This window comes from Periophthalmus magnuspinnatus, chromosome 10 (genome assembly GCF_009829125.3).
Source record: "Periophthalmus magnuspinnatus isolate fPerMag1 chromosome 10, fPerMag1.2.pri, whole genome shotgun sequence".
Lineage (NCBI taxonomy): Eukaryota > Metazoa > Chordata > Actinopteri > Gobiiformes > Gobiidae > Periophthalmus > Periophthalmus magnuspinnatus.
In genome coordinates this window covers 12,720,493-12,737,974 of record NC_047135.1, presented here as the reverse complement: position 1 = coordinate 12,737,974, position 17,482 = coordinate 12,720,493, and the positions used below count along the sequence as shown (strand labels likewise).

Here is a 17,482-nt window from a genome sequence, read left to right as displayed (position 1 = left end):
GTCAAACTATTTTTCAGTGAAGGGAAATAATCTCGGGACTTCTCACTTTTTGACATAGAAACCACCCAAGGACTGAAAAGAGGAATGTAAAATAGATGTTATATGGTTTCTAGTGCCAAGTAAAGTCTGTAAATATATGCATTTCCGTCTGCAAAGATCTGTGCCAGTCTGCATTTTTCAAAATTAGTTAAAGAGGGGGAGTTATACAAAATTTACTTTTTAGAGCTTTCTACGATGTTTTAAAGTTGCTCCCTCACCAAAAACAAGCCTCAAGAGGTTTTACATGCCATCCTACGTTACCCATGCTCCCACATGGCAATTTGCCATAAATATACAAAAGCAAGATACAAAACAATACATTACAACTTCACAAACCTGATGCGATGCGCAGTAGTTTAATTAACACAATACATGTTGTATGTTGTATAGCACTCTGAAGGGGAAGTGACCAGTGCTGTAACTATACTACTGTAAGCACTAAGCGGAGTAGACACAGGGTCTGTTGTTCTGGGCCCCAAGGGGCACAGAATTGGACTTTATTACTATTCAATGGTATTAGAGAGGGACCCATGAGAGATTTCTTGCCCCAGGCTGTCAACGGGCTTGCTTCGACTATACCAAAACTGATGTGACAACTACAGCTAGTAGTAGTATTACTATGACTAACTACTGTTACTAGTGCTACTTCTAACAGCAGTACTACTATGACTACAAACACTACTACATCTGCTATTAGTATGACTACTAATAATACTACTAGTTTATAGGATATAGGATGTATTAATTATTAATTATTAACAGGCAAAAATAAAACACATGTTTTATAATTTTGTGGTTCAAGTTTGATTATATTTGTGCCAACATGAACTCAATTATGTTGTGGAAAATTATGAAAAGTCAATAAATACAGCTTTAGGAGAGAGGAACCTAGTGCGGTTCTAATGTGGACTGGGGGAAAATGAGTTCAAAAGTTTGTGGAGAACAGTGACATTTGGAGGAGACAAAGTTCAACCAAAACTGATTTGTGGTTTATGACACTCCTGCAGTGACAAGGAGAGAGAGAGGGGTGAGGAGTGAGGGAGAGGAGGATGGGGTGTGAAAGAGAGGGGGACAAAGGAGGAGGGAGGAGAGAGTCGAACAGTGGAGAAAGAGAATAAAGGGAGAAAAAGGGGAGGACAGGGGTAGAGAGGGGAAAAAAATAACAAATGAGCGCTAAAATGTCAAATATGGACTTAATATTTCACCAAAGAACTACAGATCAGTGGAAGACCATCAGAGTCAGTAACACCTCCATCTCTGAATATAGACAAGTGAACCTAAAACCTATCCTGAAATGTTGTCCCTCTCTCTCCCCCTCATTCTCCCTGTCTCTCTCCCCCTCCTTCTTTCCCTCTCTCTCTCTCTCTCTCTCTCTCGTTCTCACATATGTTCTAGGTAAATTCACATGTATCGAGGCGCGGTTCCACCTGGAGCGTCAGATGGGATATTACCTGATCCAGATGTACATCCCATCGCTACTCATCGTCATCTTGTCCTGGGTCTCCTTCTGGATCAACATGGACGCCGCTCCGGCTCGGGTCGGACTGGGAATCACCACCGTGCTCACCATGACAACACAGAGCTCAGGATCTAGGGCCTCGCTACCCAAGGTTTGAAAACTACAGAAAATATGTTTCAAAAATCATATTACAAAAAGAGAAGTGATGCATTCTTCACACAGTTTAAACTATTTTGCCTCCCTCTTTACGCACAACTCAGTATCTTCATTATTTATAGTTTTAGCACCGGAAAGCAAGGCCAAGGTGCCCAGATTAAATACGCAAGATTACTCAAATGCAAGAAATGAAACACAACTTCAGGTGAAGCAACACATTTTTAACCGGGTGAAAATGTGGCGTTTGCATAACATAAAATCTAAACTTTTAAATTAAAATGTAAAAATAAAATAGAGTTAGTTCCAGTTGTGTGCATTATTCATTCACTCCACACTCGGTAATATACTCTTGTAGCCACAGCTGACCTGGGGTAGACTAGAAGCGAGGCTGCTAATCTGTGCCATTGGCATCTGCGACCACCACCAATCACTCACTGACACATTGCATTCATAGTACCAAGGTGGATGGAGTATTTTATCCAAAGACACAATAATATGGTAAAATACACAAACACTAGGGAGGAGGTGGTTTAAATGTTTTGCCCAAGGACACAACAACGACATTCATCCGTGGGAGCTGGAATCACACTGCCAATGTGTGGCGCTCTATGATGTTTATGTCAAAAGCAGGATTCAAACTGCCAGCCTTAGGATCAGTGGACACAGTGGGCTACAGTCACCCCATGCAATGTGACACAAAAGCCCCAGTCAGAGGTTAGGATGTATTTTATTGTCCTGATGAAATTTATAGTGCTGTATGCCTTTAGTCATTTAGTCGTTTTTATTTAGATCATAAAGATTTATATAGGACAAAAGCAGAAACGACGGAAAGGCTTATCTGAAGAATCCTGCATCTGCCTTCACATATAAGTACACTTTATCCTAGTAATTTTATATAGAAATACTCCAGGTGTATTCTTGTGAGTGCACTAATGGCAGGACATTGTCGACCAAGAATTTTCTTTTTTGTTGACTAGCACCCTAGAAATATGTCCTCTGCATTATGACCCATCCTTTAAATTCTGAGATCGGCTTGATCAGAACTACCATAGCTGAAGGATTGCATGTTTCTTCCCCTATAGCCATAGGTTATCTGGGGCTTTGTATTTTAAAGCAAATGCAGTGAGTAAAACGTTTGCTATGGAGATAATACAGGCTACCATAACCTTAGGGGGAAGACCAACGCACAGATATACGTACGTGTCATGAAAGATGGAGTAGTAGTAGGGTGGCAGCAGTGGTGGAATGTAATGAACGTAAGTACAAGTGCATTTTGGATGTGAGTAATTTTTTACTTTTGCTTCACTACATTTAAGAGCAGGTATCTGTACTTTCTATTTCACTACATTTTCTGAAAAGTAAAAGTATTTTTTATTATTGATTGAGACCTGCTGAAGAGGCAGAGGGATTAAATTTTTAACACATTCATAGTGTGATCAAACAAAAATGTACAAATAAAAAGGAGCTAGGAAAGAAACTATCAATTCAATTGTTTCAGCACAAATCTTTATCAAAATCAATACATTTGAAGCATTATTAGATCTCAAAATAGGCATGAAATAATGTGTGAAGTAACAGAATTAAGTACTTCTTCCACCACTGGTTGGCGGTTTGAATCTCGCTCCCATTAAATCCATTGATCACAGATGAATACTACTGTTGTGTCCTTACATATGACAGATTAAACTGGTTTCACAAAAACACAGCTAACATCATTATATTTAAGATTATACTAAAAATCTTGTCTATTTTACTTCCTGGTTGGACATGTACTGCAGATATGACATACATAGAGGTCATTTCAACCGTGTTACCAATCATATATATATATATATATATATATATATATATATATATACATAAATTTATATATAAATAAATAAATCAAGATATGAAAATTAATCACAGACTAATCAGGTGCCCTCTTTCCCCAAGGTCGCTCCCGCTAGCATTAGCAACAGGTTTGATTGACAGCATTGCTAAGCGCCCGCTCCCTGCTAAACCAGCGTAAAGTTTGGAAAGAGACATTACCTTCAACATCCTTGCTCCGAATTGGCTCTGGTTGCTATGATACTTGCAGTTGTAAAAATACATTATTATGCATGTTCTTGGTAGTGTGTAGCCAAATATTTTCTCCATTTTCTTGCCCAATGCATCCCAAAATTGTGACACCTTGTTGCACTGCCAAAACACATGTGCATGCCCCACATTATACTCCCGACATTGTTTCCAACATGGTTGATCCATAGATAGTGATGCTTTTTTAACTTTTGGTGTGATGAAAAATCTGATTATGTTCTTCCAGCAGAAGATTCTCCAATTTGTTGAATTAGGTGAGGTTATCTGATTTTGACAAATTTTGTACCAGTTTTCATCACTTAATTCTTCTTTAATTTCTTTTGCCCGTTTATCCCTAATGTATAACGATGTATTTTTCCTGTTGACCCCCAAACCTTTATACCATTTAGATATACTTTTTACACTCTTGTTCGTATATGCATGCCAAAGTATTGCAGTGATTATATTTAATTCACTCTGGAGGTCTGGTCTGATCACTTTTTGATAATAATGTCTCACTTGAAGATACATATAGAATTCCTGATGTTCTAAATCAAATCTTTGCTTTATATTTTGGAAGCTCACCAACTCCACTTCCTTAATAAACGTTCCTATAATGTTCAATCATTTGTTTTCCCAGTCTTGAAGCTTAGTATTCATAATTCCTGGTTTAAAATTTGTATCATATGCTAGCCAACTTAAAAGTGTAATTTCTTTCTCCAATTTGAATTTTCTTACAATTTTGAACCTGACGTCCAGTGCAAATTTGGTTATGGAATCTAACGTAGTTTAATTTTCTTTAAACAGTCTTTTGTTTGCAATCATAGCTTGTACATGGTAAACATTATTCAACTCAATTTGTTTCCACTTAGCCATGCATTCAAAGTCACACCAACAAATCAAAGTTTTGAGCAGAGCTGCATAGAAATACTCTTCTAAATTTGGCAGGGCCAATCCTCATAGCTTGTGCCAAAGGTTCAATAAATATTGCAAAAAGAGATGGAGATGGTCTTTATGGATAATTATAATTATTGCTTCTCTCCATGATGGAGGTAAAACACAATTTTTCAGAGTATGGTTAAATAATGCTAATAACAATGGGTTCAACTCTTTTTTGAAGGTCCTGTACCATTCCAATGGAAATCCATCCATTCTAGGGGTCTTGTTGGATTTCATTTGTTCAATTCTGGGACTCTCCTATATTAGGTAAATCTAGTGAGTTTAAAAAAGCTCTAATTGTCTCATCATCTGCTGATTCAGGTTGGGAATAAAGTTTAAAACAATATTTTTCAAATGCTTTTTCAATTTCTTCTGGTTTGTAAACTAAGTTTTTGGTTATAGGCTCTCTTATTTTGTAGATCATGTTAGATTGTCATTTATTTCTCAAACGTCTAGCAAGAGATTTAGTCAATTTTAATCCTCCTTCATAATATGTTTGTTTCAGAAACTCAAAAATTTTTTTCCACTTTTTCTGTTAATATATTTTTAATTTTCTTCCTTGTTTCTTTGATTTTATTAAATATTTCTGGATTATTATATTTCTTACGTAGTTTTTCAAATTTTTCTATTTCCTCTGTGGCAGTCTGTAAGTCAAAAAATTTCTCTTTTTAATATATGCTGCATGTGATATCGATTTGTCTCTCATTACTGTCTTCATAGCATCCCATACTATTGTGGTATATGTTTCTCTGTCATAGTTTTCTTTTTTATAGTTATTTATTTGAGTTTTTAAATTTTCCCTTAATTGTTTATTGTTAAGCATTCCAACATTCAATCTCCAGTTTGTATTTTTAATTTTTCTACTGAGGTCCAATGTTAGACTCAATGCACAGTGATCTGACAGATCAGCTGTTCTTATCTTACATTCTAATATTCTAAACCTGTCTTCTTTATTCATGAAAATGTAATCAATTCTTGTATAGGTTAAGTGTGGAGCTGAGTAGAATGTGTAGTCCCTCTCTAATGGGTGACATTCTCTCCAGACATCTATAATCCCCAATTAATTTAATGTTGTATAGATGTATCGTGACAAATATGTTTTACTTTTTTTCTTAATACTACTTAAGTCTAATGTATGATTCAAGGCAATATTCCAATCTCCTCAACATATTAATATTCCTTCTGTTTCCAAAGCAACTATGTCAAATACAGATTTATAAAAAGGATTTATCAGATTCAGGTGGAGCATATACATTCAATGATGTAACCATATATTCTTCTAGTTTTCAAATTTTATAGTGTTTGGTATTAAAATTGCTACTCCCCGTTTATACCTTATTTAAATGAACTATAAAATATATTTCTATAACTCAGCTTACTTAATTTTTGATGCTCTGTATCAGACAGGTGAGTTTCTTGTAGGTAAATTATCTCTGCCTTTTCCTTCTTTAACTTTTTAAGAACTTTACCCCTTTTAATTGGATTATTTAAGCCATTCACGTTTAGAGAGGCAATCTTTAAATCACTGGTACACAACTTTGACCAAGAAAAAAACATACTGACAGCATGACAGTAACAACACAGCAAACGTTATGAACTCTAACCAAAATATAAAAAGACAGAACCACCCAATAGAAGTCTGGGCCTGTAGGTAGCCCTAAGGTCCTGTTGGTAGGGGAGAGGTAAAGCCTCCCACAAAAGAAGGGTCCCTCTGTAGATGTAGGTGATGACTCTAAAAGTCTCCCTTCCATTCTACTATGTCCAACTAATTATAATTCCCCCTTTCCAGCATAATTATTTTCGTAGGACGTTTTTTAAAGAGAAGCACACTGCCAAAATTCTACCTGCTTGTCCGTTTTAGTAGTGTTTAGGTTAGTTTGTCCGATACTTTTACTGTTTGTTTATATGAAATTATCTTAGTAGACAAATACCAATTAAATTAGTACTAATTATTATTTTATTTATTATTTAATATTTAAGTGTATTTATTTATTTCTCCTTTAGCAGCTGCCTCCCTTCAAAACTCCTGTGTTTTATCTTCAAAACTCCTGTAGCCTCTCTCTCGCTCTGTATCCTGGAGATCTGCTCCGTGTGTCCCGTGTCTGCACGCGCCTGTTGAATCCTCCGCTGCACCTCGTCTTCCCTCCCTGTAACCCCAGTCGTCACATCGAGACCCCTTTTCCTCATTTCTTCAACTGCATCTTGTGGATTTCCATAGGTTCTGGTCCCATCCGTCCAGTGGATTTTAATCTTCATCATTGGTGTCTGAAATTTAACCCCATTTTCTTTTAGCATCTTCTTTATGCATCCATAAGCTTTTTGTTTTTGAACCACATCATGGGTGTAATCGTGATCAAAGAATATTGGTTTTCCATCTATTTTCAAGCACTTCTGCCAAGCTTTCTTGAGGATCAACTCCTTTGTGTCAAACTGGAGAAAGTTCACAATCATAGAGCATGGTGTCGCTCCGTGAATCGGTCTTTCACCTAAAGCTATATGTACGCGTTGAATTTTGAGCTGGGTCCCCACAGGTAAATCCAACTCTCTCCGCAGCTTTCTTCCTTCCATATTGAAGGAAGGAAGCAATATTGCCAATGCTTCTGAAGGAAGCATTGGCAATATTTCCTTAACTTCTAAATTCCCCTCACAAATACATGTTTGTGCTTCTTTAACAGCCGCTGAATGCTCCTGTAACTCCTTCTCATTGTCAGAAAGTTTCTTGTTTATTTCAGCTCTGAATGCATCAAATTCGTTCTAGATATCAGCCTTCACTTCTTTAAATAAGGCAAATCTGTTTTTTATTTGTTTTAAATCTTCCAATATTGTTACCAGTCCTGGTAGCATCTCCTGCCACGCTGAGGCGTTAGCCGCTAACATGTTAGCCTCGGTGCACGCCACGTTTTCTTCACTTTCCACTTGTTCCAGTGCTTTGTTTCAGGCACTTCGAGTTAGTCATCCTTCTTGTTTGTCTCCCCCACTCATTCTGCTTTTTAGTTGTTGAATTCAGTTGTCTTAGTTGCTGAGAGGGGTTTATTTTGCTATATACTGGGAAGGGAACAGAATTAGGCTGCCATCTCTCTCGTTGCCCACCCGGAAGTCCACAGACTACATTTTCAAAGCTCTAAATGCTCTGTTCCAACTTGTGATGTCATCAACCGGTAGTTTTTAAAAGTCTGAAATCATCCAAATAATTATAGTGAAGGTGCATGGAGTTAAAAACACAATAGAGTACTTCTTGTATGACATCACTTGGTGGATTACAGTGTTTTCAGTCAAAATATGCAGGATTTGTGTGTTAAACGTGTGGATGAAACAAAACACAACTCCTGGTATGTTTTTGATGAGGAAACAGCAATATAACATAGAAGAGAAAATGGTGTAATAAGGGCCCTTTAACCCATCTTGCTCTCAGTGTCTGCATTTGAGTGGCTTGAAAGTAGAAAGGCGCTTGTAGATGGAGCAGAGGAGTTGCTCTTGACATTTCTGAGACTAAAAAGAAGAAAAACTGACCACCACACTGTCCCGAAAGGCCGTGTTAGCTCCATGTGTTGTGTAAAGGTTAATATAGCCCCAGTCTAATACAGTGTGAGTTATCGGATCTGACTTTACAAACATAGAAGACAGCGGCTTGTTTACAGTTCAAATGGAGTTACTGCTCTGACCTCCACAAAGCTAAAGCTAACAAGAGACGAACAGCGAGAGGCTAGCCAGGGCGGGTCCTTCAGCTAACAGAGATCAACCCATAGGACAAGAACTCGAACTGTTAAATCCAGCTGTATTTAGTTTTTATATGCCTGACTTTTTCACAAATTTAATTATAACCACTATTTCATTAGCTGCAATTAGCTATTTGTAAAGGCAACAATTATTTAGATTGTGTTAAGAACTAAATATCCCTGTGTCTTATTATGTGTAAAAGCTGCTAACCCTGTAGTTTATATCTTTGGTTGTTTTTTGAATGGTGTACTTGCAGTGTCTGCCATCTTCTTGTCTCCATAGAGATGTAATTATTTGTCTGGAATGTTGCATAATGTTGCATCTTTCTGCATGGAGACAATTAGTTAACAGCACCAGTCCAAGTTACAGGTCAGATCTGTGGAGAAATGAGTCACTCAAAGTAAAAATGAATGATTTTCAAGGAATTGTTGTAGAAATAAAACAACTGTAATTGAATAAATGCAAGATAGATATATTTAATGTGACAAACACTCTACCGACTCAGTTGCTCCAGTGTTTGTCGCTGATCCGAAGGTTGGCAGTTTGATTCCTGCTCTCGACATAAACATCATTGATTGTGTGGTCAGAGCCACTGACCCACTGGTTGGCGGTGTGTTTTCAGCTTCTACAGATGAATGCTGTTGTTATGTCCATGGGCAACCCATCTTGTCCCCCAGTGTCTGCATACACTGGTGTATGAATGTGTGTGAATAGGTGAGTGGGTCCTTAATGTAAAGTGCTTTGAAGGTGGAAAAGCACTATATAAAAATGTGGCCATGTGACCAATGCTATAATATAGAACATTCTAGGCAATAGCATCTCTATGGAGACAATCAGATGCCTAACCCTCCATCAGAAAAGTTACACAGTGCACCTTTAACATTATTATATTCCTATATCCTTTAGTAGTTGATAAAGATGAGATAAAGACAGTGTAAATCCATGACTTCCTGTTGTGGGATTGTCAGATTAAGGTGACACAGTGGTGAGTTTGTGTGAGTCTGTATAATTATAACTCCAGGAGAGCTGCATAATCCTGCTCCCACACTGCATTTGTGGACAGTCGGAAACCACAGCGCTGTGCAAACCAATGAGCCGTGAGTCCTGTTGCATTTAGGTACAGCCCACATAATAGCTGATGCATTTAGGTACAGCCCACATAATATATGTGGAAGTGAGGATGGGGCTCTATAGCTTTGTAAACTAATGAAAGAAAGAAGAGATGGAGAAGAGAGAAAAGAAAGATATATATTGAACATTTCCTTTCAATTCTGTCTTTTTGGCATTATTGTGCTGGTCAAACCTGTGAACCAGATGTAGGTCAGAGAGGAATCAGATTACCCACATCAGATGCAACTGATCACATAACATTTCAATAATCAGATAACTCCAGAAATCAGACCATGATCTGATTTTTCTTTTTGTGTAAACATACCCATGATATCTCTATTTGTCCTGGTTGTTTTTTAAGCAATATTTTTAAGCATTATTTTTTTATATATTTTTAAGGACATGTTTGTAGAAGTCAAAACTACAGGGTTAGCAGCTTTTACACAGAATCAGACTCCATGGCGACACAGGGAGGGCATCTGGCCCACAGGGAGGGCATCTGATAGAGCAACATTTCAGAACATGTTTGTAGTTTGTTGAAACTATAGGTTTAGTAGCTTTTTTCACAGAATGAAACCCCATGGAGACACAGGAGGGTATCTGATACACAGGGCGGGAGTCACGTCTGGAATAGATCTGACAGGTGAATTTATGGCAGTGTAAACATTAAAGTAATAGAATAGTATTTAGATGGTACCTGCGTTGTACACTGTGTTGTACATAAATATTAGTACTACCAATCTGTGTTTATTTTAGGGTCATTATTATGTATTAAGCTAAGTGATTCCTATGAGACCAAAGTGAATGTGTTTTGTGCTCTTTTAGAGGTCTGGGTAATTCCTCACTGACTCCAGCTCTGCTCATCTGAATTAAAGTGTCCGAACGGTGAAGTGAACTGAGCCAAACATGGAATTTTTCAGGCAAAAATGTGAAGAAAATGAGCGGAAATATAATATAAAGAGAGAGGGGGGATCACAGAGAGAGGGATTACTGAAAATCAGGACCTAAGCATGAACTCCTGAGCTCTGGGATCAGATTTCCACTACCAAAACTGGGTCCTTGGGCAAGGTACTTCTTCAGCTTTGCCTGTAAGAGTTGTTACAGTTTGCTCACAATTTTATCTTATCTTTTGGTTAAAGAGAGGGTATTACAATTCTATGGAGTATTAACTGCGAACACATTACATATTTAGATTACCATGTTACCTTTTATCATTTGGAAAATGCTACATTCACCAAAAAACATATTAACAATGTTTTTGTCTCTGAAAAGTCAATTTCGCAGTATTAATTTGCAAATGAAAGAACATACAGCACTCTTGAATATCATCACCTTGCATTTTTTCCCATCTCTTCTTTCTGTACAGGTGTCTTATGTGAAGGCCATTGACATCTGGATGGCCGTGTGTCTGCTCTTCGTCTTCTCAGCTCTGCTCGAATATGCCGCTGTCAATTTCATTGCTCGCCAACACAAAGAGCTGTTGCGCTTTAGGAGGAGACGAAGGCACATGAAGGTAACTACTAATCTATAAACCAATATCTATGTATCTCCTGTCAATTTGCCTGGGATCCAGAATACACACTTCAATACTTCAATGAAAAGATGTGAGTCTGGTCACTGATGGATCTACCTGAGTTCAGATGGATGTGATTATCAGGTGATTAGCTATACAGGGACACACATGGTCCACTTGTATCAGAACAAATATGGGTAATTTCTGCAGAATCGAGTGAAGCACTAAAATCTCTTAATCTGAGATGAGGGAAATGTCATTTTGTTCTACATGATGGGTGACCACTGAGCTCCTCCATTTCATATGCAACCTTAAAATAAATAAATCTGATTGGACGACTGTGTTGAGCCTGATTCGAGATGAGATGGAGTGGTGACTAGACTGAAACCCATCTGTATTAAAAAATGCATTGATCTAACCACATGAGGGAGTTCATCTACTTTCGGAGTTGAGGAAGTTCAGAAGTGACACTGAGTATGACGAATTCAGTGAATTTAGTGATTTTGGGTGAGATCGACAGTAAACTTTTTGGGTGTTTTTTTGCTTTAGTTATCTGATTAACTGTTAATATCTTACGTTAACATACTAGACACATGTTTGTTCCCTGTGCTTTATGTATCTGAGTACATATGTTACAAACCGTTAATCAGATAACTACGTAAGGGTTGATTATATACGTTACAGTTCATTTGTTTGACCAGTAGATTGCACTGGTGTGTTTGTAATACCTATAAAAAAAAATTAACTTGACTTGTTTTCTTTATACATTTCATTTTTAATTTCCCCTTATTTATTAATTATTTATAAGACCATAAAAGTGATTATTTTTTATTTGGAACAATACCGTAAATGTCTAGCTTATCATAAGTGATGAAAACTACTTCCTGCTTTCCAGTTCAGCCTTTTATGTGAACTGGAAGTCTTACCTGACAGAGCACTATTTAAGAAACAATTGAAAAGTAAACTATAAAGTTTTCAGTTCACCGGTTTGTTTACTAGCAGGCCAAGTGGTATGCATATTTTCCATACGTTCATATGCAATTTTGTTTGCATGTCTAATATGAGCCAGAGCTTCTGTTTAATTTATGTGTTTGCTAGTCCTACGGTGTGAACTGTGATGAAGAAGTAAGACCACAGTGAAAAGAACTCTCATGTTTCTCATGTTTGTGGAAAAGCCAGCTATTCAGCTATTATTCAGTTTGTTGTCTATGCTTCATGTAGCTGAATAAATATACCAGTAAATGTGTTACATTAGTGTGCTGTACTGCTCTGTTGTTCTTTATTTTATTATTATTGTAACTTGCCTTTAAAGATAAAATGTGTGTTCTTGGTCTTGGATTTTGTAAAATAACTTTCCCCCAAAAATGTGACTTATAGTCCAGTGCAAGTTATAGTTGGGAAAATACAGTACATCTACACTCACACTCTGCAGAAAACAATATAAACTTCTGCTATTTGGTTGGATGACAGTAAGAGTGCTTTAAAGTGGTGACAACAGTGAGATTACCCCTCCCTAAACCACCACCTTAATGTGGTGGAAGGGTTTGAGCACCCGAATGATCCTGGGAGCTATGCTGTCGGGGGCTTCATTCCTCTGGTAGGGTCACCCATGGCAAACACATCCAGGGGAATGGGTCAGACTATGAGCGGTTCAGAAGCCTTCCATGTTGAGTACAAGACCAAAGCCTGTTACATCGCCCGGACTGGCGTGACCAGGGGCCCACCCTGGAGCCAGGCCTGGTGGCCGGGCCTTTTCCCATGGGCTCAGCCCGAAGGAGTGACGTGGGGCCATCCTTCTGTGGACCCACCACCTGCGGGAGGATCTGTGGAAGGCTGGCGCAAAGAGATCTGGGCGGCAGTCAAAGGCGGGGGCCACGGGTACCAGAACTCTGGACATGGAGACTAGCTCTGGGGACATGGAATGTCACCTTGCTGGGGGGGAAGGAACCTGAGCTGTGAGCAAGGTTGAGTGTTAACAGCTAGATAGTGTTAGGCGTGTTCTATCAAAATGACGACTGGATTCGATCAGTTCAAATCTTAAAAGTTTATTCCCCTGACAGTTACAATCTAATACAGGACCCGGGGTCATATGATCTATCCCTCGTATGTGCAGCAGGCGGTCTGTCTGCTTTTCCCTGGCCCCGTAACATAAAAATGTAACATGAAACATGAATATGCAAATATTATGTTGAGTAGGTTGTCGCCCAGGTTCCTCCCTCCGGCCTCGCTCATCTCTCCGGGCCACACCAGTCTATTTTTCTGGCCTTGAGTCTCATCCGACTGCCCTGTCCCTGTAAAGGAGCGTCTACACACCCCAACAGTTTCCCTCAATTCATATCACACAATATTGCCTTTAACATAGTTTCAGTATTATTACAAGATCTTCTAATTCTAGTACAAACATTGGTAGCTGTCAAACGACATGATTCACCTCCTACAATGTTGCCTTAACTCGGTTAAAGGAGTTTCTGCAAGGGACCAACTGTCTCCCATAATTCACGTTTTACAATGTTACCTTTAACCTAATTTCAGTGTTAGTAGATGGTATTCAACTCTTAGTATGGTGCTTGTTAGACAACCTCCAAAAAGATACAACATTCAAAGAATATATAAATTCAGTATAAAAATGGTGATTACATAATAATATTCAAAATTTATATGATTTCAGTATCAAAAGATATATATGTATATGTGATGCCCCTAAGAAACTTTATTCAATCAATATGCATTCCATATTTTTGATATATGTATTTGTAATGCAACTTAGAAGCTTTATTACTTGACATACCCTTCAATAGTCAGCCTCACCTCCATGCACAGCTTGGGCTCTGGAACCCAACTCCTCGAGAGGGGCTGGACTCCCCATTTCTCTGGTGTTGCCTGCGGGGAGAAGTGGCTTTGCCTTCGGGTCGAGGACAGGTTTCTCACTGTTGTGGCAATCTATGGGCTAAACATCCGTGCAGAGTACCCGGCCTTCTTGGAGTCCCTGGGGGGGTGCTAGACAGTGCACCGACTGGGGACTCCATTGTTCTCCTGGGGGACTTCAATGCCTATGTGGGTAATGACAGTGACACTCTGAGAGGCATGATTGGGAAGAACAGCCTCCCTGATCTGAACCCGAGTGGTGTTCTGTTATTGGACTTATGTCCTAGCCACAGTTTGTCCATAACAAACACCATGTTCGAGCACAAGAGTGTCCATCAGTGCACATGGCACCAGAACACCCTATGTTGGAGGTCTCACTATATTTCAGGTAAATGTCATTGTAAGTTTTCCCATAGTCCTTTGTAACAACAAGTCCACGCTCTCCTCAATATTACAGATAAAATCCGCTCATGCTCCCTGGTCATTAGATCTTTGTAAACACAGAAAAGTACTGTGTTTTCTTTGCTCTCTGTTCCTGCAAAATTCATTGTGTTTGATATCGGCTTAGCTTTGTTAGTCACCGGGTGAATCACAAGACCCATCAATATTTAACACTTGGAGGATTACCGACCCAGCCAAACAAGTCTGTAGAAAGAAATAGAAGGAAAAATGAACTGACTCTGCTTAGATGAAAGTTTGTAATGTTTGTACTGATGCTGTAGGAGTGAGTGAGGGAGCTGGGATTTAAACAGGGCAGAAGGTGGAATAACAACAATAGCACTGAATGCAACTGTGTAGCTATGCCAAGATGAGACCTTCACAGATTTCAAAACAAGATAAAAAGATGATCTTATAATTTATAATCTGAGTAATTTGTGAATTTTATTTGGTTGTATACATTAATTGTGTATATAAATGGAAATGGCTAACCTGTTAGCCACCAAGTTCTGAATAAGAAGTAAGCATCCTGCTAGCATTAGCAACAAGTTTCATCGACAGCATTGATAAGCGCCTACTCCATGCTAAACCAGCAGTGAGGGCTGGAAGGAGCTCTTTGGTTGCTGTGATACTCGCAGTTGGAATTCCAAACGTGGAACTCGGCTCCAAATTGGCTCCTGTAACTGCTAGCCTTGATGAGCTTCATTTGACTGAAGCCGATATGGGTGATGTCACACACTTGGTCCACTTCTTTATACTGTCTATGGTTGTGTTTCTAGCTGAAGTTCTGCTGATTATAGAGATGTTTAAGAGTCAGTATTGATTAGGGGATGCGTCTCACAAGTGGGGAACCTCTGTGCTTAAAGGGGTAATTAAATGTATTTTATAAAGAAAATTATCTTTAAAGGGGACTTTGTGTCACATGCAAGTCAAGAATAATATCTCTAGCAGTAAGTGTGGAATTTCAATAAATGTTTAAACGAGTGAGGTGGAATTTGTATATGGAATGAATTTGAAACAGATTTCTCTTTCTTAAAATGGAAGTTACAAACATTTTCCTAAGATAATATTTATGAATGATGTCCACTGATTCTAGTACAATTTGTATATAGTCCTCGTTTCTGTGTAAACTCCACACACCCGACTGGGCGACAGGTGCGTAGGAGGTGAAGCACTTGTCTAAAAACTAAAGAAAAACTCCCGCACACTGTCTCACTCTTAATGCAATTTTATTCCATACAACGTTTCGGTCGCTCTGACCTTCTTCAGGTATGAGGACAGCCCCTTCCGCTCCCCTTATAAAAATCAAGGGACCGCCCCCTATAGTTTAATCAACCAATAGTCGTAAGACACATGTATTCACAATCAGACCCCAAAAAACACCCGCAAAATTGTGTATAATTTCCTTTACAAACGTATTTTGTGAATTAAAATACATGGATATAACCAGAAAAATATAATGATTATTACCAATCAGAAAAAATAGCAGATATATACTATATACTTTGGATTTTCGTAAAAAAACAGCATAATTGACATAAATGACATAACTGACCCCCCCAAAAGGTTCCATTACATCTCCCTCATAACTCAGAGAGAGGGCAAAAAACAGATCTACATATCCACATCACAACATTAAATTAAACAACAGTTCATCATTTAAGCCCTTAGGACTAAGAGTTTGTAAAGTAAAAATCCAATAGGCTTCGCGTCTCTTTAACGCACGGTCGTGGTCTCCACCCCTCTGTGGAGCAGGCACCTGTTCAATCCCGCAGAAGCGAAGAGAAGACACATCATGTTTTAACAGGTTAAAATGGACAGCTACAGGAGAGTCCGCATCTTGGCATCTTATCGCGCTTTTGTGTTCACTGATGCGGGTTTTTAGTTTTCGTGTGGTTTTTCCCACATATGCAAGACCGCACGGACAACGCAACAGGTACATCACGTGGGTTGACGCGCACGTGATGACACTCTTGATGGGAAACTTCTTTCCAGTAAAAGGATGGCAGAAATGAGAGGTCTTGATGGTATTATGGCACTGTGCGCGACTGCCACACCTATAATTACCATTAGGAAGAGGGGCAATAAGAGTTTGCGCGTTTGGTGTATTTCTGCCATGAGAGAAGTCTGAATGTACCAAGGCATCTCTCAGATTTCTGCCTCTTCTATATGTGAACAGAGGTGGATGTTTGAATAATTGTGTCAATTCCGGATCAGTCTTTAAAATGTGCCAGTGTTTCAAAATGACTGATTTGATTTTGTGGCTCTGGGGTGAATATACTGTATTAAAAATCGCAGAAAAACGTCTCACATTCACCGAGTCCTTGTTTGTTAAAAGTGCGTCCCTTGGTTTGGATAACGCAGCTTGATAAGCCTTCTCTATCCACGGTTGAGAATATCCTCTCTCCATGAATTTTGCCCTCATCTCTATGGACTTTTCTATAAAGTCCTCTGTACTCTGGCACACCCGTCTGAGGCGAAAAAACTGGCTTTTAGGGAGACCTTTTTTTAAGTGCGTGGGGTGCGCACTCGTGGCCAGTAGGAGAGTATTCTTGTCCGTAGGCTTTTGATACAGTGTTGTACTCAAGAGACCGCCCCTAATTTCAATCCACATGTCCAAAAAATGAATTTTCCTTTTGCTGTCTTCACTTGTGAATTTTAGATTGGGTTTAAAGTGATTCATCAAATTCACAAAGTCTGTTACCTGCTCATGATTGCCTTGAAACAATTTGTATATAACAATATGATTATTTGACGGTTCAGTTTCAAGTAAAAGTGTCTTACTACATTGATGTCTATGTGGCTTCCAGGCAAATAGTGGTATTCAGATATAACTAAACTTGCCTTCATAAATTAACATGGCACCTGTATCCCAGATGGCCTTCCTTGTATCCCTCTCTCTATTTATTCTGTCTTTGGCACAGGTTAAAAGAGGTCTCTTTCCTGTTACAATTGTGGGCTGAATTACATCATCAGTCCTCAGATATCCATTGTCTTAAAGTGATGACAACCTAATTTTTCACTCAAAATCAAATCAGAATTGTTTCATCAAATTCAAATTCCTGTAATGTAAAAGTTCTCTTTAAACCCTATCCCTGTCTTCTCTCTCTCCTTTTTCTCCTCTCTCTCTTCTGTCTCGCTCTCTCCTCTCTCCCTTCTCTCTCTCCCCTCTCTCCTCTCCCTCCTCT

General features: G+C 38.7%; 1 protein-coding gene across 1 annotated transcript in view; it reads left to right on the top strand.

Moving 5' to 3' along the window:
- Positions 1 to 17,482, top strand: part of glra1 (glycine receptor, alpha 1) — a 184,333-nt gene that overhangs the window by 142,929 nt on the left and 23,922 nt on the right. Inside the window, exons 9-10 of the mRNA XM_055225069.1 lie at positions 1,435 to 1,649; positions 10,845 to 10,991. Coding sequence (XP_055081044.1) covers positions 1,435 to 1,649; positions 10,845 to 10,991 — 362 coding nt within the window. The remainder of the gene's footprint in view (positions 1 to 1,434; positions 1,650 to 10,844; positions 10,992 to 17,482) is intronic.